Source organism: Benincasa hispida, chromosome 1, assembly GCF_027475165.1.
Source record: "Benincasa hispida cultivar pf3 chromosome 1, pf3_genome.v1.1, whole genome shotgun sequence".
Taxonomy (NCBI): Eukaryota; Viridiplantae; Streptophyta; class Magnoliopsida; order Cucurbitales; family Cucurbitaceae; genus Benincasa; species Benincasa hispida.
Genome location: NC_143478.1, coordinates 69,984,214 through 70,005,596, shown reverse-complemented (window position 1 = coordinate 70,005,596; position 21,383 = coordinate 69,984,214). Strand labels below are relative to the sequence as shown.

General features: G+C 39.9%; 1 protein-coding gene across 3 annotated transcripts in view; it reads left to right on the top strand.

The window, feature by feature from the left end:
• Nucleotides 1-21,383, top strand: part of LOC120090672 (prolyl 4-hydroxylase 1) — a 33,355-nt gene that overhangs the window by 3,724 nt on the left and 8,248 nt on the right. For 2 of the 3 annotated variants that reach the window (XR_005485582.2, XM_039048392.2), the window contains exons 4-6: nucleotides 4,792-4,844; nucleotides 5,600-5,665; nucleotides 17,443-17,517. Coding sequence is in view for 2 of the 3 variants with exons in the window: in XM_039048392.2 (XP_038904320.1) it covers nucleotides 4,792-4,844; nucleotides 5,600-5,665; nucleotides 17,443-17,517 (194 nt within the window). In the remaining variant the exon portion in view is untranslated. The remainder of the gene's footprint in view (nucleotides 1-4,791; nucleotides 4,845-5,599; nucleotides 5,666-17,442; nucleotides 17,518-21,383) is intronic. The other variant, XM_039048397.2, reaches the window with a different exon arrangement.

The window sequence follows — 21,383 nt, the reverse complement described above, 5'->3', positions numbered from 1 at the left end:
CCTCTAATAGCCGATCAGAACTCCCCTCTAGTCTACCAGCTTACTCAAGAAGCCCGGTAACCTCTTTCCCTGCTTTATCTACAATAAATTTATTTTTTTGGTGTAATAGGGAATACTGCTAGCTATATTGTAGGGGAAAAATTAAATGGTCATAATTATTTTTCTTGGTCCTAATCCATAAAATGGCCCTTGAGGGTCGGCATAAATTCGGATTCCAGGCTTTATACCTTACGCAAACAAGTTCATGAGTGCAAGCAGAGAACAATGGATGTTACAACGGTACTTCAACAAGCTATCTCTTATCTGGCAAGAAATGGACCTATGTCGAGAGATGGTCTGGAATTGCCCGTGTGGGGGAGTCTTACATTACCAGTCTGAGGAGACCGACCGAGTTTATGACTTTCTAGTGGGGCTGAATTCTAAGTTTGACGTGGTAAGGAGTCGGATACTGGGAGCTCGTCCGATACTATCTCTGACGGAAGTTTGTTTTGAAGTCTGCCTCAAGGAGGACAATTCGAGTGCTATGAATAATCCACTGGTTCGTCAACTGACTCGGCTGCATTTAAAGCATCAAATTCTGCTAATGATAAGCCAAACGGTAAGCCAACCCCAGTATGTGAACACTGTAAGAAGCTTTGGCACACTAAAGATCAATGCTAGAAGCTGCATGGCCATCCACCGAATGGTAAACGGCGTCAGTCAGGGTCTGGACGAGCACTGGCTAGTGAATCGACAACCGGAGGTTCTCAACCTCAGAATCGGGAAACCAATCAGACTAGCTCTAGTATAGTGGGTGTAAGTGCGATTGCCCAATCAGGTACTCTCTAATCTATTGGTCTTGTTAGTATAACTGGTAGCAAGCTGTGGATTCTAGATTAAGAGGCTACGGACCACTTGACTGGCTCTTCTGACCAGTTTATTTCATATCATCCAAGTGCTGGGAATGAGAGGATCAGAATTGTTGATGGGTCCTTCGCCCTTGTAGCCAGAAAAGGTCACTTGTCACCCTTTGAGGGGTTAATTCTTCAGGATGTGTTGCATGTGCCTAAAATTTCTTATAATCTGTTATCTGTTAGTAAGATTACAAGGGATTTGAGATGTCGTGTTACTTTCTCACCTAATGCTGTTGTGTTTCAAGACCTGAACTCGGGGACGACGATTGGCACTGCCCGGCATGATGGGGGCTATATTTCCTTGCTGAAGATGCTTCATCTAGGATATTTGATAGTACTAATTTACTTTCGTCTTGTTTTTCTACCTCTGAAACTGATTATATGTTATGGCACTATCGTATTGGACATCCTAGTTTCCATTATATGAAATATTTGTTTCCTCATCTATTTCGCAATGTTAATCTTTCTAATTTAAATTGTGATGTATGTGTCCAAGCTAAACAACCACCTGTCTCATTGAAGCCACAGCCTTATAAGCCTTCCAAACCATTCACCCTCTTCCATAGCGATGTGTGGGGTCCGTCACCGATTACTACCGCCATGGGCAAACGGTGGTTTGTAACCTTCATTGATAACCACACTAGATTAACTTGGGTCTTCCTTCTTACCGACAAGTTTGAAGTCACATCTGTTTTCAAACAGTTCTATAGTTCTATAGAAACCCAGTTTAATGCAAAGATCACTATTCTTCATAATAACAATGGTCGGGAGTTTTTTAATAACTCCTTTAGGAAATTCCTAGTCTCTAAAGGAATTGTCCATCAGAGTTCGTGTGTGTATACTCCTCAACAAAATGGAGTAGCCGAACGGAAAAACTGTCATCTGATCGAAGTTGCTCGGTCTCTTATATTATCAATTTCTCTTCCGTCCTATTTGTGGGGAGATGTTCTAACAGCAACTCATTTGATAAACCGAATGCCTTCCCGGGTCTTAAAATTCCAAACCCCCTTAGACTGTTTCAAAGAGTCCTATCCTGATAACCGACTCATCCCTGATGTTCCGCTTCAGGTGTTTGGGTGTGCTGTGTTCGTCCATACCAATGGTCCTAGTCGAACCAAGTTTACCCACCGGGCCCAAAAGTGTGTCTTTGTGGGATATCCACTTCATCAACGTGGGTACAAATGTTACCATCCTTCTTCTCGAAAATATTTTGTCTCCATGGATGTGACCTTCGAAGATCACCCCTTCTTTCCCCTTAGTCCTCTTTAGAGGAAGAGTACTAGTGAAGAGACTAATTGGGGTCCGAGTCGGTCAGTCTTACCAGAACCGATTCCTAACATAAGTGTCAACGAACCCATTATGCCCACCCAACAAGTCCCGTGGATCATGTACTATAGGAGGAATCTCAAAAAGGAAATAGCGCCGCCTGCTATTTCTCTGGCTCCAGTCCATGAGTCCCGGGTGTCAATTCCAGGTACTAGTACTCCTATACCTAATAATGGTAACATTTATGTTGACAATGATGCTTGTATTGAAAATGATGTGAGTAAAGACAGAAAAGACAGTGACAGCACCAAGGACTGTACCAAGAATGTGATTGATACGAGTGATGGTAGCTGTGAAGAACCTGTTCCAGCAGAGAACATTGTTGACAGTGGAGATCCCTTAGAAGATAAGACACATGAACAGGAGGCTGAATGCAGTAGGGAGCCAAAGGAGAAGAAAAACCATGATGCCTCTCTTGACCTCCCTATTATCTTAAGGAAAGGTACAAGATCATGCACAAAGTATCCTCTGCAGAGTTACATGTCTTATAGCAACTTGTCTCCCGTATTTAAAGCCCTCACTACAAGCCTAGACACAGTTACAATACCGAGCAGTATACATGCAACAATGGAGATTCTCGAATGGAGAGATGCAGTCATGGAAGAAATGGGGGCACTTGAGAAAAATAACACGTGGGACCAGGTTACTCTTCCTAAGGGACACAAAGCAGTTGAGTGCAAGTGGGTATTTACCGTTAAATATAGACCTGATGGAACGATTGACAGATACAAGGCCCGATTAGTTGCTAGAGGTTTCACTCAGACCTTCGGAATAGATTACTCCGAGACTTTCTCCCCAATAGCAAAATTAAACACAGTTCGGATTCTTCTCTCAATTGCGGTTAATAAAGACTGGTCTCTCTATTAGTTTGATGTGAAGAATGTCTTCCTTAATAGAGAATTAGAAGAAGAAGTTTACATGAGTCCACCCTAGAGTTCGAGAAACAGTTCAATCACCGGTTATGTAAACTATGGAAGTCCTTGTATGGGTTGGAACAGTCTCCAAGAGCCTGGTTTGGCAGATTCACTACCTTTGTGAAGTCACAAGGGTATAGTCAAGGACACTTAGATCACACCCTCTTTACAAAGAGATCAATATCTGGGAAAATTGCAGTTTTGATTGTGATGTAGATGACATTGTTATTTCAGGTGATGATGCTTCAGAAATTGACAAATTGAAGAGGAAAATAGCTGAGGAATTTGAAATCAAAGATCTCGGGAAGTTGAGATACTTTCTCGGAACGGAAATGGCTCGATCGAAAAAAAGCATTTCAGTTTCTCAGCGAAAATACACTATGGATTTACTAAAGGAGACAGGTATCACAGGCTGTAAACCAGTAGACACTCCTATGGAAGCTAATGCTAAACTCAATAACTTGAGTAACAGTACTCCGGTTAACAAGGAGAGATATCAGCGACTTGTTGGGAAGCTAATCTATCTCTCCCATACCAAACCAGATATTGCATATGCAGTCAGTGTAGTTAGTCAGTTCATGCATTCTCCTTACGAAGAACATATGAGAGCAGTGGAGCGCATCCTACAGTATTTGAAAACCTCTTTGGGCAAAGGGTTGATGTTCAAAAAGTCCGACAGACGATGCATCGAGGCATACACGGATGCTGACTAGGCAAGTTCTGTGGTAGACAGAAAGTCGACATCGAGATACTGTACCTTCGTGTGGGGTAATCTTGTGACGTGGAGGAGTAAGAAACAAGGAGTTGTTGCCAGAAGTAGTGTCGAAGCTGAATACAGGGCCAAGAGTCTGGAGATATGTGAGGAAATTGACTGGAAAAGGTCCTAAGTGATCTCGATCTCGATCAAGGTCATGACGGACTGATGAAACTCTACTGTGATAACAAAGCCGCAATAAGTATCGCAAACAACCCAGTATAACATGATAGAACGAAACATGTGGAGATTGATAGGCATTTCATCAAGGAGAGACTTGACAGTGGCAACATTTGTGTTCCTTATATTCCTTCTAATCAGCAGATTGCAGATGTTGTTACGAAAGGGCTTCCCAGATAGTTTTTTGACTCATGTATTAGCAAGTTGGGCCTCATTGATATCTACGTCCCAACTTGAGGGGGAGTATTGAAATTAGGGTGTTAGTCTTAGGGGCAATTTTGTCTTTTCATTGTACTCTAGGGTTTCCCTTTTTTCTATTTAAGCATGTAGTCTCTGTATATCTGATGTATCAAATTATAATAAGAAAAACTCTATATCGTAGTTTTTTCTCCCTGTATTAGGGTTTTCCACGTATACCTGTGTGCTCTCTCTTCCTTCTCTTTCTACTTTTCATCAATTATTACTATTTTAAAATGAACTCCTTTGGTTGGTTGTATTCATCATCAGCTTTGTAAATTTTGATTTCTAATTTGAACCAATTATTTATTTTCCAGAAAAAGAAACAGATATATTAAGTCCGATTATTTTTTTTTTTTTGAAAAGGTTAATGTTGGTATTAATAAGAATGTCCAATTATCAACATGTTTGTCGCACTGATTTTTGTTTTATTTTATTTATTTTTTTTTTATTTTGTCTCGTTCATTCTTTTTTGCTAAATTTTCAGGCCTTCCTAATTGGATCAATGACAAAGAAGCAGAAATTCTTCGGCTTGGCTATGTATGCGTATCACTATTTTCTATTTATGATTATCCACGGTTTTTTTTTTTTTTTTTTTTTTTTTGGGATCTTTGGATGCCTTGTTATTAAAAAAACATAGAATAATGAATATGAAAAAACTTTCTTTATCCTTTGTAAACAAAGTAAAGGTTAAGAACCAAGTAGATTGCGGGAAAACAGTTCAAGAATAAAGAAGTAGGCTAAAGAATGCCATTATTCATCAAATAGACAGACCACCCACACGCACAAAAGAGGAAAGAGATATTCTCAATTCTAGAAGAAGAAAGAGATTACTAGACTCTGTACTTGGCTTGAATCAAGACAAGAGAGTAATTACCAATAGCCTTGGAAGAATAATTCCATTCAGAAGCACGAGAGAAGAAGAATACTCATATTATATGTATATGAAAGTGTCAATTCATTCAAATATGAATGTAAAATAACTAAAAAATTGTTTCATATATCACGACATGTAAATATCAATGTGTAAAAATATGAGAAATATTCTCTGTAAGCAAAAAAGATAGTCAATGAATGATTTGCAAGTAATTAAGAAATTTTGGAGTACTTCTATCATGCCATTTCTACTAACAATTCTGCTCTTTTACATTGATGGACAATCTTTTCTAACATTTAAGTGAAACTTTTTGATCCTACACGTGTTTTTCGGGGAATAATTTGTAGGGCAGTTTTCCATGTTATCATTTGAAGTATCCTGTCCTAAAAGAAAGTTTCCATTTTATTTTGTGGAATAGGTTAAACCAGAAGTAGTAAGCTGGTCACCACGAATCATTGTATTGCATAATTTTTTGAGCACAGAGGTGAGCATAATCCCATCAATATGGTAATTCTTTTGTTGGATGTTATCAATTCATTGCAGATTCTTTCCTTGCAGAAATCTTTTTCAGACTTTCAACAAAGTGTCATATATATATATAAAGCTTACCCCAAGAAATACCATATAAGATAACAAAATTGTAAAGCATGTCGAAAGGGTGCTCCTTACCAGTGTTTTAAAAAGTCCTTCCGGGTGCATGCCTAAGCTCAAGGCGCAGGTGTGGCGCCTCACCTTGAAAAGGGAGCCTCACAAAATAAGGCGCGTGTCTTTTGTGAAGCCCCGAGGCTTAAAGTGGGGCTTTTTCATTATTTTTAAAAAATAGTGATAATTGAGGGTTTTCCTTCTTTATTAACTAAAAAAATCAAATTAATTAAGCATAAATGCAAAATTTCTTGTGTTTAGGATTTTTTTTCCCATGTGTCTACTTCACCTATGCATTTTGTTCTTAATGTAGTACTTTTATATATAATGCGCCTCACAACAAAAAGCCCACTTTTTTCTTTTTGCACCTTGCGTTTAAGCCCAGAGGATTATTGCACTTTATTTTGCCTTGAAAGAGGGAGAGGGTTGGATGCATAGTTGTCTTCAAAGTCAAGGTGGGGAGGGGAAGTGGAAAATTTTGTGTTAGGGAGAATGGAGGTGTCTTGTTGATTGATGGTGACAACTAGTTTGTCAGGAGAATCCATAAATAAAGTCGGGTCAGGTAGAAGGGGCAAGGGTGGGTTTTATTGTACGTCTGAGGGTATAAAAAAGTCTATGGGCTTTAGGCTAGAAGAGGGCGGAGAGAGAGTTTGGTTGGTGGCTGTGGTCAAGGTGGGCCTTGGTCCATTATTTGAGATTTTTGGAGGAGTGGATGGGCGAGAAGATGGGTTTTTAGGTTCTTTGACTTTGGGGGATGTTGTACTGGATGTTGTCGTTAAAGTACGGGGATGTGACTGATGTTTGGTAACAGAGGGAAGTAAGTGTTTCGTGTTATTGTAATGTCAACTTAAGCACTAGGGGTTATACAAAAAAGAAGTACTTGTTAGTATTGAGTTGAGGATCTTGAGGGTACGGACCCAAATTGTCATCAGAAGGTTTGCAAATTGCGTCGGGTTTATCATTGGGAGACCTCAAACGACGGCTCCTTGCCATGGTGATTCTGGCCGTATAATCAACATGGTATTCAACTTTGAAAAATGGATTCACTTGTACAGTTAAAGTAGCTATTGAAATTGAATAGAAAGAAGAAGACAAGGAGTTTACGTGAAAAACCCTAATTCAGGGAAGAAAAACCACGATAGAAAAGGACTTATTATTTAATGTCATCCATACAATAGACCCAACCTCAGATATAAATAGAATTAGGTGAAACCCTAATTTAGCAAATATAGTAAATTACAAAAAAGCCCTTAGGGCTAATTCAACGTATTTCAACACTCCCCCTCAAGTTGGGGTGTAGATCTCGGTAAGACCCAACTTGCTAATACAATCTTCAAACGTCTGTCTCGATAATCTTTTCGTAAAAACATCTGCAACCTGTTGGACTGAAGGTACATAGGGAATACAGATAGCTCCGTGGTCTAACTTTTCCTTAATAAAGTACCTGCCAATTTCCACATGCTTGAGTCTATCATGTTGCACGGGATTATTCGTAATACCGATGGCAGCCTTATTATCACAATACAGCTTCATGGGCCCTGGACTACTCTCGTGAAGATCAGATAAAACTTTCTGCAACCAGATTTCTTCACACACTCCCAGATTCATAGCTCTATACTCTACCTCAGCACTACTTCTGGCCACTACACCTTGTTTTTTACTCCGCCAAGTTACCAAATTACCCCATACAAAGGTACAGTACCCTGAGGTTGGCCTTCTATCAATCACAGATCCGGCCCAATCTGAGTCAGTATATGCCTTGATGCTCTGTGTCATGCTTTCTGAATACCAAGCCCTTCCCAGGGGTGGACTTTAGGTATCTCAAAATTTGAGTCACAGCTTCCATGTGCTCCTCATATGGCCTCTGCATGAACTGACTTACTACACTCACAGCATAGGAGATGTCGGGCCTAGTATGAGATAAGTAAATCAGTTTTCCTACCAAGCGTTGATACCTCTCCTTATTCACAGGAACTCCTTCCGAAATGCTTTTCAGTTTGCTATGGACCTCAATAGGAGTGTCAATAGGTTTGCATCCAGTCATTCCTGTTTCCTTTAACAAGTCCAGAGTGTACTTCTGCTGAGATACAAATATTCCTGCCTTTGATCTTGCCACTTCCATCCCGAGAAAATACCTCAAACTACCAAGATCCTTGATTTCAAATTCACCTGCCATCCTTTGTTTTAGCTTAGCAATTTCTGCCGTGTCATCTCCTGATAGGATGATGTCATCAACATACACTACCAACACAACAATCTTTCCTATGGGTGATTTTTTGGTAAACAAGGCATGATCAGAATGCCCCTGAACAAACCCTTGGGACTTAACAAACACAGTGAACCTGTCAAACCATGCCTTAGGGGACTGCTTCAACCCATATAAAGACTTCCTGAGTTTGCAAACATGATTCCCAAACTTAGCTTCGAAACCTGGAGGTGGACTCATGTAAACTTCCTCTTCTAACTCACCATTTAGGAAGGCGTTCTTTACATCTAGTTGATGTAGGGGCCAATCTTTATTTACGGCGACAGACAGAAGAACACGAATCGTGTTTAACTTAGCCACTGGGGAAAAAGTTTCTGAATAATCAATCCCATATGTCTGAGTGAACCCTTTAGCAACTAACCTGGCTTTATATCTCTCGAGTGTTCCGTCAGACTTATACTTCACTGTGAACACCCATTTGCAACCAACTGTTTTGTGACCTCTAGGGAGAGCTGCTAACTCCCAAGTCTTATTTGCCTCGAGAGCTCTCATTTCCTCCATTATTGCTGCTTTCCACTCTGAAACTTCCATGGCCGCATGTACACTGGTAGGTATTGCTAGAGCATCCAGCTGAGTAGTAAATGCCTTAAAACCAGGAGATAAGTTACTACAGGTTAGAAAACTATGCAAAGGGTATTTTGTACATGACCTGGTTCCCTTTCTCAGAGCAATTGGCATATCCAGAGTGGTATCATAGTTGTCAGTTTTCGTCTGTCTCTCTTCAGTATCAGACTTTTGAGATAATTCTGCATCTTCTTGAGGATCTTTCAGCATCTCATTACCTCCTGAATTTTCAGCCTTCTCTGAGCTCATCTCATCATTTTCTATGTTCCCAGACTTCTCTTCAAGACTCTCCTTTGAAACAACGGGATCTTGAACCTGAGCTAGTTCCGATGCTTGGACACTTTCCGATGGAACACCAAGGGTTTCCTGAATTTCCTTTTGAGATTCTTCCTATAGTATGTTATCCAGGGCACTTGTCTAGTAGGAAGAACCGACACGGAACAACAGGAGCAGAGTCAGGTTCAAGACTAGGTAGATTAGGTTCAGGAATATTAGGACTAGGCTCAAGATTGAGGCTAATAGGTACGGAGTACGTGGAACTGTTAGTCTCGTCATTCGTGGTCTCCCCCTGAAGATGATTAACGGGAAAGAACGGTTTATCTTCAAAGAACATGACATCCATAGTGACAAAATATTTTCTGGAGGATGGATGAAAGCATTTATAGCCTCGCTGATGAAGGGGATACCCGACAAACACACATTTTTGAGCTCGTGGGGCAAACTTAGTCCGGTGTGGACCATGAGTATGAACAAAGGTTGTACACCCAAATACACGAAGAGGAATCTCAGGAATAAGACGGGTAGACTGATAGGACTCTTTGAAGCACTCAAGAGGAGTTTGGAACTTTAGAACTCGTGAAGGCATTCTATGAGCTACGGTAAGAACCGCATCTCCCCACAGGTATGAAGGAAGAGACGCTGGAATTATCAAGGAATGAGCAATTTCAATGAGATGGCGATTTTTCCGTTCAGCCACCCCATTTTGTTGTGGAGTATATGCACACGAGTTTTGAGGGATTATCCCCCTTGACACGAGGAATTCCTGGAAGGTGTGATTGACAAACTCACGACCATTGTCACTCTGAAGAATGACAATCTTTGTGTTGAACTGTGTTAATATAGTGGTATAGAACTGTTTGAAGGTAGATAAAACTTCGGACTTATCAGCAAGAAGATATACCCATGTAAGTCGGGTATAGTCATCGATGAAAGTTACAAACCACCGTTTACCAGACAGGGTAGAGATGCTTGAGGGATCCCAAACATCATTGTGGACCAGGTGAAAAGGCTGGGTAGGTTTATAGGGCTGAGAAACAAACGACACGCGAGGTTGTTTAGCACGTATACAGACATCACAAGATAATGAAGAAACATTCACATTATGGAATAAATGAGGAAATAAATATCGCATATATTGAAAACTAGTATGTCCAAGACGAAAATGCCACAATAAATAATTTGTTTCAGACATAGTAAACGAAGATAAAAGACTAGTCCTAAAAAAGCTTTTGGAGGAAGCATCTGCAGAAAGGAAATATAGGCCTCTGTCATATCGGGCAGTGCCAATCGTCTTCCCCAAGCTCAAGTCCTGAAACAAAGCAGTATCTGGTGAGAAGACAACTCTACCGTTCAAATCTTTTGTTATTTTGCTTATTGATAATAAGTTGTAAGAAATTTTGGGCACATGTAAGACATTTTGCAGAGTTAATCACTGAAACAGTGACATCCTGTCTTTTCCAGCAACAGGAGCGAAGGACCCATCCGCAATTTGAATCCTCTCATTTCCAGCGCTTGGATAGTATGAGAGAAACCGGTCGGATGAGCCAGTCAAGTGATCGGTCGCTCCTGAATCTAGAATCCATAACTCACTCCCTTCAACAAGGAAACTAAAAGATTGAGGGTTACCTGATTGAGCAATTGTTCCGATCCCTATGGTACCTGAATCACCAGGATTGGTCACGGGAGGCTGTGTCTGAGGTTGTGCAGCCCCCTCAACTGATTCACCCACTAGAGCACGCCCAGATTTTGACTTGTCATTCGGAGGACGACGTTTACCACTTGGAGGGCGACCATGCAATTTCCAGCACTGATCCTTCGTGTGCCACTGTTTTTTGCAATGCTCACATACTGGAGGTGTTTTACTATTTTGCTTGTCACCATCAGCTCCAGCGGACTTCACCTTGAAGGTAGCTGACTCTACAGTGGTAACACCCGACCCATTCATTGTACTCGATCTATCTTCTTCCAATCTAACCTCTGAACAGACCTCCATGAGAGACGGAATTGGTTTCTGCCCTAGTATTCGACTCCGAACTATATCAAATTTGGGGTGCAGCCCTGCAAGGAAATCATACACATGCTCAACCTCTTCTATCTTGGAGTATTGAATTCCATCTTGCGGGCAGTTCCAGATGATCTCCCGACATAGATCCATTTCTTGCCATAACAACGATATCTTGCTGAAGTATGACGTTACATCCATGCTCCCTTGTTTGTATTCGTGAACCTGTTTACGTAAAGTATACAGGCGGGATGCGTTCTGACGCCTTGAATATAACCGTCGGACTGCATCCCAAATATCTCGGGCAGTGGCTGAATAGAGTAAAGGTTTCCCGATTTGTGGTTCCATGCTACTGATTAACATTGAGCGGAGCAAAGAATCCTCTGCCTTCCAGACACGCTCTTGAGGATCCCCAAGATTCGGTTGTGGTATCTCTCTAGTCAAATATCCAAACTTATGGCGTCCCTCAAGAACCATTTTAATTGTTTGGGACCAAGAGAAGTAATTTTGCCCATTTAGCTTCTCTCCCATGATCATTCCTGTAGAATTTCCTATAGTTCCAGATAAAAAATTAGTAGTAGGAAGAGTAGGAAACATTGATATTGCATTTTCTGAATACATCGGGGAAGAATCATGGCTATTCAATCTGGCTCCAAGGGCGGCCATCTGTTGCTGGAGACTAACCAATTGTTGTTGGAGTTCCCCATGAGATTCAGATCTGGAATTTTTCTGTCCAAAAATCATGGGATTTTCTTCAACGGAATCAATCATTCGAAACTAAGGTTGAACTGGATACACATGAGGAAGAAGCTGTCCACCATGGTACTGTGAAGAAGCTACTGCCCACCGGCGGCAAGGTGCGGCAACCCGTGACCGGCGCTGCTCCTAGACGGCTGCGATGGTGGGTAATGGACAGAAGGCTCGGCGATCGGCTGCGTGGTTGACGAAACGCACCGATCTGACCCGATCCGGCAGCTGGAGCAAACCCACGACCGTCTGGTGCAGATCTGGTCCTGTGCGAAGCCGAGAGACCGATCGGCTGTAAATCACTCGCATGCACCGGCTGGAGAACGTGCGAAGCTTAGACGGTCGTGTGCAAAGTCGAGGAACAGATCGGTTGTGAACCGCTCGCGTGCGCCAGCTGGAGAACGTGCGAAGCTGAGGGACCTTCCTCGATGGTGTTCGGCTGGAGCGGCTGAGTCAGGAAGCTAATCGGCGCGCCGACTGGAGTAAGCCCACCACCTGCTGTTTGGCTCGCCGGCTTGATCTGTTCGACTGCGCCACCTGGGATGATGGTTCGGAGATAGCGGTCAACTGCTGCTTGAATCACAGCCTCATTAGTTAGTGTACCTTCACCTATCAAGTTTGATGACTGAGTTTCTTCTATCGGGGTTAGGGTTTCATCACCTTGCTCTGATACCATATTGAAATTGAATAGAAAGAAGAAGATACAAGGAGTTTACGTGGAAAATCCTAATTCAGGGAAGAAAAACCACGATAGAAAAGGAGTTATTATTTAATGTCATCCATACAATAGACCCAACCTCAGATATAAATAGAATTAGGTGAAACCCTAATTTAGCAAATATAGTAAATTACAAAAAAGCCCTTAGGGCTAATTCAACGTATTTCAACAGTAGCCATTGAAGATGAAGCTATTTCTACTTCTGTCAGGACAATGCCAAAGTGATGTAGGCTTATTCTAAGTTGGATAGTTAGTATTTTGTTTTTAGTTTATTATTTGTTGGTTAGTAGGCTTGCCGAGAGCCTTCTATTTTGCCTATAAAAGGCTTTGGCCTCTTCATTAATAAAATTGGAAGATAGATAGAGGATTAGCATGGCCTTGTGGAAGGATGACACTTTGCATCAGAGGAGTGCTTCATCTCAAGAAGCAAAAACCACTGGCTCATGATTTTGTTCCAATCATCATGAAAGTGCTTTCTTGTAGCGACCCGACTTTTCTAAAATGGACCCTGGTCATTATTGCGAATTCAAGGTTTAGAAAACACAAAATTTGACTAAAATTATAGTATTTTTTTATTTTTTTATTTTTTTTAAAATATAAAAAGCTTGACTGAAATTATAATTAAAAACAAGAAAAACAACAAATGTTTTGTGAAATGAAACATCATTAGTTTGCTTGGGATCTCTTAAACCATAATTTAAAACAAAATAAAAATTTCCAAAATGAAACATTTGACTCATTCCAAGGCTAGCCCTTGTACTTTCAAATAATTCGTTAAAATAAATATGACTAAACAAAACCACCATGTAGAAGCTCGACTCAAAACAGTTCCAAACTCGTATAACAACATCCTGTCAACTACCTCAACGCCGTTGTTGTCACCTACCGAAAAGAAAAACTGAAAGGGTGGGTATTATTAAAATACTTGATAAGTGACCCCTAACGAGGCCCACCATACACATTTAAGTCATACAAACGGTCAAATGTATATGACACACAAGAAGGAAAACATAAGTTTAGGTGTTGAGACACTCGTGTCACACAAACTTGTCATGTAGACCGTCGGTGTACTCAACAATCTTGCAACAACCAGCCCATGATTTATAAAACAAGGTCACACAGACATATTGAAGGTTCTAGAAAGGCAACCTCAATTAACCAGCTGGTGGAGGCAAAAGAACTACCAAAAAAAAAAAAAAGACTGAAGGTTTTCAGCAATTTGATCGCGGAGACAACACCAGTTAAGCAGGATGCTTAGATTGGAACTCTCCTAATCACTTATGGTTTTCAGCAATTTGATTGCTAAGACAACACCAGTTAAGCAGGATGCTTAGATTGGAACTCTCCTAATCACTTGGTCATTCACATTGATGCCAGCCAAAGCCACACACCATGAAAAGAATTTAATACGTTGAAGACGTTCTATATTTAATTCTCATTTGATCATTTCTTTCTGGAGAAGTTGGTAGCATCCAGACATTTGTCTAAAGGGTGACTTGCTTGTAAACCTTCCCAACATATCATCCAGCCACCACAGCTGGGTATCATGCTGAGGGATAGGCTTTTACCCTCAAACTTTTTAAGAATGAGATATCCTTTCAGAAATTTCCAATAGAACAAGATTGTATCATTGCTTTTTTGGTTTCTTTCTGTGTTTATGAATCTCAATTCTACTTTTGGTTCGAGAAGCCTACATTTGGATAGAGGCACATGATTATGTTAGGAACCCTCCTAACAAGAATGGTACTAAAAGATATAGAAAAACTAAAGAACAATTCAATTATAGAAATATAGCAAAATGTATTGAAAATATGCTATAAACTCACAAACTAACAAGATAAACCCTAGCCTTTCGAGAGGGCTAGTCTCTTCCCAAATTCCCCAATGGAAATTCTCACCAAATTCTTCACACCCTTTCTCTTACCCCTCTCTCACTATTTATAACTGAAATTCCTAACAAATATACTATCTAATTACTCATATGCCCCTTCTAACCTCCCTCCTAATATTGTACTAGTATTCTCATTATTTCTATAGCAAGGGCCTTACAATACTCCCCCCCTTTGGAGACACCTTGTCCTCAAGGTGTCCTAAAAAACACACACACGAAATTGGGCACACTTTTTTTTTTTTTTTTTTGGCTCATCGAGCAGCCCAATATTCTTGAATTTCCCTTTTCTCACCAATCATTGACATATCTCTGGTTTGAAACCTTCCTTACTCCAGCCCATTATCAAGCCCAAAAGTATGCTGCTACCTTTGTCCATTCCATGGCCTCAGCTGACATAGTCCATTAATTTGGGCTCCAAAACTCAGCCCATCGTAGGTGTATATCCCATGTCCTTAGGGTTAGTTTTTGTTGTCCTTGATTCACTCCAACCTACCAGCTTTTGACACGTCATTGGCTCTCTTTGATCATTAAACCCATCCCAACCTTCCACCGTTGTCGCCGTCTTCTGTACATCTTCTTCTGTCTTTTCAAGGAATTTGGTCTCTATTTTTGCTAACCCACCCATCTTCCTCCGTGATCACGTCCGTTGGTTGTTATGTATACACCTAGTTTTCCGACACCGTCGAACAACCTCTCCATTTCGTCCCGCAAATGATCCATCTTAGTGTGATTCTTCTTCCCCTTCCATGATCGTTCATCTTCCTCTGCATTTTTCCGCACCTCCCATCTCCTCGCTTCTCCACCATCTTCGCTTGCCCAAGTTCTATTCAGTCATCTTTTCTCCATTCGCCTAACTCTTTGCCATGGTTGTTTTGGTTTTGTGTTTAAATTGAGGTAGTACCCACCTAACTCCATCTTCATCTTCTTCTTTGACTGTGGATGGACCATACTTCCCATATTCAGATGCAGCCCATTAAGTCTTAATTCTGCAACCCCTCGATAACCAAGAATTAGGGCTTCTACCCATTTACTCATAATCGGCCCATTATGGAATTTCAGCCCCTGTTTGGATAGCCTAATTAATAACACCTCGCTTTCCTCTTTGGGCTGTAGGTGGACATCTTCCATGTTCATTTTCAGGTCCATTATCCTATAATTAACTTGATTCCATTCCTCTAACCTCCCACCGATTGCCATGTGGATGGCATTAGGGTTAAATTTTTCGTCTTTCTCCTCTTTTTGCCTATGCTCGTTTCGTCTTCCCAACTGTTTCAGTGGTCCCCATCTATCACGTGATCGTTCCCTTTCCTCTGCCTTCATCTTCGTCACGACTCCTTCCGCCATGAACGATTCGAATACCCGCATCGCCAGCCATCTTCCCTTTCGTCGTTGGATCTGGATGTTGTCCTCTTTGTTTTTAGATCCATCGTCATCTTGGCTATTGATCGGCCTTTGAATCCGCTCACGTCGTCTTCTTCTGATCTTGGTACGTAGCTCTGTCTCTCTCTGTGGCTTCTTCATCAACTCCGGCCACCCATGCCATCGCCTCCGATCTTCATTACCCTTATCTCGCACCTTGCGGCTTCTGAACCAACCCTTCTTTTGATCTTTTAGCCACCCCAGCCGCTGAACTGCCGAAGACTTCTTTTCCTTCCTTCGACCGCCAAGTTGTTTTTCCAACCATTTGATAGCCGGAAAGTTATCCCCCTAACGTTTTTTCGTGCATCTGCCAACTCTTTTTGAGGGTGTTGTTCTTTCTCCTTTAGGTGTTACTGCTGTCTCCTTCAATCGGCACTTCCAATTCCACCAAGTTCTCATCTCCAGTCATCTCATCTTCTGTCGTTGGCCATGGGTACGCGTGATCAGGATTCGTTTCTTCTTTCCATCTTCTTCCTGAGCATTCTTCTCCTGTTCAACCTTCGTAAATTTGCTTCAAGCTTGTTTAGCATTTTTTTCAGATTCGTCTCTTTCGGTCACCCATGTTGCAGTTTCCCTCGATTCTTCGTCCTTCTTTCCTCCGATTGGACCACTACCCTGCGCCGACACCTTCTTTTGAATCAGGTCATCAACCATCTTCCAACCACTGTCGGTCTTCATTTCCACTTCCAACTCGAAAATCTCATCTCGATTTTGCTCTACTCTCGGATTTCTCGACTTGTCTTGCAATTTCTCTTCATGGCTATACCTTTCTGAGCCTGTCTCTTGCTTTTCTTGGATCTTATATCGGTGCTTTTTAAGAAACTTCATCTTTGACCCTACTGATTTGTGATGCTTCTTCTTCCACTTGCCCTTCCTTCTTTTGGCCGGTATGTTTCTCCTTCCTCTATTCATCTTCGCCTTTCGCTTGCTATCGAATTTGTTCTCTCGAACTCCCTCATCCTTACCTCCTCTTTTATTGTTTTGAAATCGTTCCCCTCCAACAAGTCTGAACCCATGCTTTTGTTCTGGTTTTGTCTTTCCTGGTGATATCTCTTTCGTTCCTTCCCTCTTGGTTTGTCGATTGACTCTTCCTTGCTTTTTCAGAGGTGTTCTCAGGTACGATTGTCGCCTTCCAGCCACTCTTCGAACTCGTCTTAATAGTTTCTGGACAAGGTTTCCCGTCTCTATTTGTGTGACTGCCAGCCTTCTCTCTTATCTTTCTCTATCTTTTTGCAGTGACTCCTTGATCCTCTGATGTATTGCCTTTATTTCTTCTTGTATCTCCAACAACCTTGAATCTAGCCTCAGACCACGATCCATAGCAAAATAATTTCCCAAGAAAGAACGGCTCTGATACCAATTTGTTAGGAACCCTTCTAACAAGAACGTTACTAAGAGATATAGAAAAACTAAAGGACAATTCAATTATAGAAATATAGCAAAATGCATTGAAAATATGCTATAAACTCACAAACTAACAAGATAAACCCTAGCCTTTTGAGAGGGTTAGTCTCTCCCCAAATTCCCTAATGGAAATTCTCACCAAATTCTTCCCACCCTTTCTCTTACCCTTCTCTCCCTATTTATAACTGAAATTCCTAACAAACATCCTATCTAATTACTCATATGCCCCTTCTAACCTCCCTCCTAATATTCTACTAGTATTCTCATTATTTCTATAGCAAGGGCCTTACAGATTAGCTTATATTTTGACTAATTGATTCCTTGTACAGGAGTGCGACTACCTTAAGGCAATAGCACTTCCTCGCCTTGAAATTTCCACTGTCGTGGATACAAAAACCGGGAAGGTATTTCTGTGTGCGTGTGTGTTTGTTTTGCCTCACCAGCCTATTAGTTTCAAGCATTATAGATAATTAAAATGGGTAGTTGTTTTCTCTTGTTTATTACTTGTTATCCATACACTATTCTTGCTCTCAACATTGCTATGAATGTTATCTGTTGAAATAGAACATACTTACTGAGAAGAAAATGAATTAACTATGGTTACGTATTGATATTAGTTTCTACTTCGTTTCTTTGAATTTTGGGTTTTTTTTTTTTTTAATGTTTAAATGAGCAAATGGACTGAATTCTACGAATATTATGCAGGTCTCTACCAGTCTAACTTTCTTAATTTAAACAGCCTTAATCGAAGAATTAAGAAATCACCGGATGATATTTTGTGGGAGTAAATATTTTCTTCTATGTTATTTTTACATGAAACCGAAGTTGGTCTCTATTAAATCATGACTTGTTATTATGTTTTGGACAAAAGAACCAAATTTCATAATGAACAATGAGAGTACAACAAGGAGAGGCCGACCACAAAGGATTCCCGGCCAACAAGAAGGGGAAGCCAAATAAAATAAGGAAAAGAAAACTAATCTCAAAGAAATAACTACTTGAAACTCAATAGATATCCTCCCGTGATTCTCCTTCCTTTGAGACATCCTCTTTTTCCTCCTCAACCAAATATGCTAGCTACATCAATTTACCTCCTCCTCCTCCGAAGAGAGATGTAATTAGATCTCAGGATTTGCATCACGACAGAAATGATACGATCGAGGACTTTCTCTTCCATCCGTCGTTCGGAGAGAAGGGTTCTATCTTTTATAATTAGATCTCAGGATTTGCATCACAACACAAATGATACGATTGAGGAGTTCCTCCTCCATCTGTCATTCGGAGGGGAGGGTTCTATTTTTAATTTTTATGGAGGGCAAGAGTGTGTGCCTTGTTGGTGGGGCATTTAGGGGGAGAGAAATAATGGAATCTTTTGTGCGGTTGAGAAGGCTCCTTATGATATTTGGTCCATGGTCAATTTTAATATTTTTCTTTGAGCCTTTGTGATGAGTTCTTTTTGTTTGTAATTATTCATTTGGTCATATTTTGTTAGGTTGGAGATCCTTCTCTAGGGTGTCCCCTTTTGTGGGCTTGTTTTTTTTGTATGTCTTTGTATTCTTTCATTTTTTTTCCTCAATGAAAGTTGGACTTTTATTAAAAAAAAAGAAAAAAGGAAAAAAAGAGCCTACAACTCCAAACACCTATAAAGATTGGGTCAGACACAAATCAATGGGTAAAAGGGTATAACAGGGGGGCATGATTATGATGCCTTAGATCCTCCCTACAAAGAGCACACCATTAAGGCCAGAGGCCAGAGGCCACACAGACCTCTTATTAAAATCCGTTGTGTTATTCTTCGGTAGGAAACTAGCAAACAAAAGGTTACATAATAAAATATTCATGAAAATAATGGATATGACAATTTTAAAGGAGTCCAATCAGATTTGGCACAGGATGGTCACTAGTATTTATGGGAAGAAGTCACTATGGAAAAAAGGGGTAGAAGTAGTAGTTTCGATTGGTGGAGCATTACCAGTTATCTAGGTGACAGAAAGAAAGGTTAAATTTTGTGAAGATGCTTAGTTGGATCCTCAATCCCTTGCTTGAGCTTGGTTAATCTTTTGGTTGAGTTGAACGTAGGATGAAGATTGCCTTTAAATTTTAAACTTGGACTACGCACCAAAGAAGCTGGAACATTTTGACTGGAAGAAATATTTTAGAAGTGGAATTAGGTTAGCTTAGACCTTGATAACCATTTTAATTTTGGGTTTCTCTGTTTTTAGTTTTTGGTCTTTTGTTTTCTGTTTTTGAAAAACAAAAACAATACATGTTTGGTCATTGTTTTTGCTTTTTAGTTTTCTATCCAGGCATGTTTGATAACAGCTTTCAGGTTTTTAGAAAGTCAAATAAAAGAAGCTATTTGGTGGTTTGATACTTGTTTTTAGTTATATATTTATATGTTTTTATAACAAGAATGCCAAACCATTTTTATAATACTTGTTTTATGTAAAATATTAGCGGGAAAGCTCGTTTGGTCAAAAAAAGAAAATAGAAACAAAAAAAAAAAGAACAAGATCTCAAAACAATTTCAATCAAAAGAGAACAATCAAGAAACAAAGAAGATCCATCAAACCAAAACTTAGCTCCAAAGAAATCTCAAACAACAACCACGACTAAAAACAAGAACCAATGCAAGAAAAGCTGGCTAAAAATCTCTTTCCACAATTGCTAAAAAGTCCGTATACTTTTGACCCGCTGTGAGGTAGGATTAAAAACACATTCAAGAATTAATGGAAAGAGATTTCCTCGAAGCTCCTCACTTTCTTTGAGTTGATCCAATGTGTGGTGGGAGATGGGTTGGGGACTTATTTCTAGGAGGATAGTTGGTTGGGGGAACCCCCCATTGTAGCAGACTTCCTCATCTTTATGTTAAGAAAAATTGTTTGTTTTTGATGTTCTGTTGCTTTTGAGGAGCTCAATCTGTTTCTTGTTTGGTTTCCTTCGTCCTTTGTCGAATAGGGAAACGATGAAGGTTATGGCCCTCCTTTCATTATTGGGGGATGTTGAGGTTAGGCAAAGGAGAAAGGATATTTCATATTTATTGTTGGAGGTTTAGCCCTTCCGAGGGGGTTTCTTGTAAATCTCTTTTTCAGTACTTACCAGATCCTTCACCCTGTGAAGAGTCTATTTCTTCTGTTCTTGGAAGGTGAAAATCTCAAAGAAGGTGAAGTTCATTATCTGGCAGGTTATTCATGGAAGGATTAATACCTTGGATAGGCTTTCGAGGATGATCACTTATTTTGGAATCACCCCCCATAAAAAAATGCTCTTTTACCGACTCTTACTACCATCTTGAGAAACTGGAGAATATTGAGAGGGGCTTCCAAATCTGCTGCGATAGATTTGTCTCTGTACTTCTCAATAATGGCAGAGTCAGTATCATTTAGCTCTTGGTTGAATTGGAGAAGATGCGATAGATTTGTCTTTGTTTGTAGTGGAGGAGATTCTCTAACTTCTTTTGAATATAACTTACAAGAACCATTTCTTGACAAATCAAATCCAGCGACCCACCAAGTTGTGCAATCCAAGCTGAAAGTTTATCCATAAAAACAGAATTGACTCCATAAAAGCAAGGGACGAAGGAATACACCAGTAGACCAAATGCTTATCATTTTTTTTTTAATTTTTAAAATTTTTAAATATATATATATATATATATACTTATCTCTAAGGGTTGAAATAAAACTGCTTATTTCTAAGTTTCAAATCCTTATCTGTAAGGGTTGAAATAAAACTGCTTATTTCTAAGTTTCAAGTACTATTTTAGTTTCAAAACATCCATATCTAGTCCTCATGCTTTGAATAAATTTTTAGTTGGTTTGTTGTTAACTTCTACGTGACATGACAAAAGCTAGTAGCAAATTAACCGATAACTGAATGATAATGATTGATTTTAAAAGTTATCCAAAACATAGCAACTGAGTTGAATGTTTTGAAAGTCAATCAAAGTAGAATAAGCAATAAATTACTAGGAGTAAAATGTTTTTTAAACCAGTTTTTAATTATATTCAAATGAGCTTATTTAAAAGAAATAAATTAAAAAATATTTAATATATCGTCAAAAAAGCAGTTTAAAAAAGTAAAAGTAATAAGAAAAATGAAAGAGGAAAAAACAATGCAGTGTTTGGTGTCTGAGGTTCACGAATGGAATTGGATTTTCCTGTGAGATTAGTCAAGGTGTACATAAGTTGGGCTTGGACACTCACAGATATAAAAAAAAGAAAAGAAAAAAAAGGAATTGGGTCTTAAAAAACCAAAAATTTCCATTTCC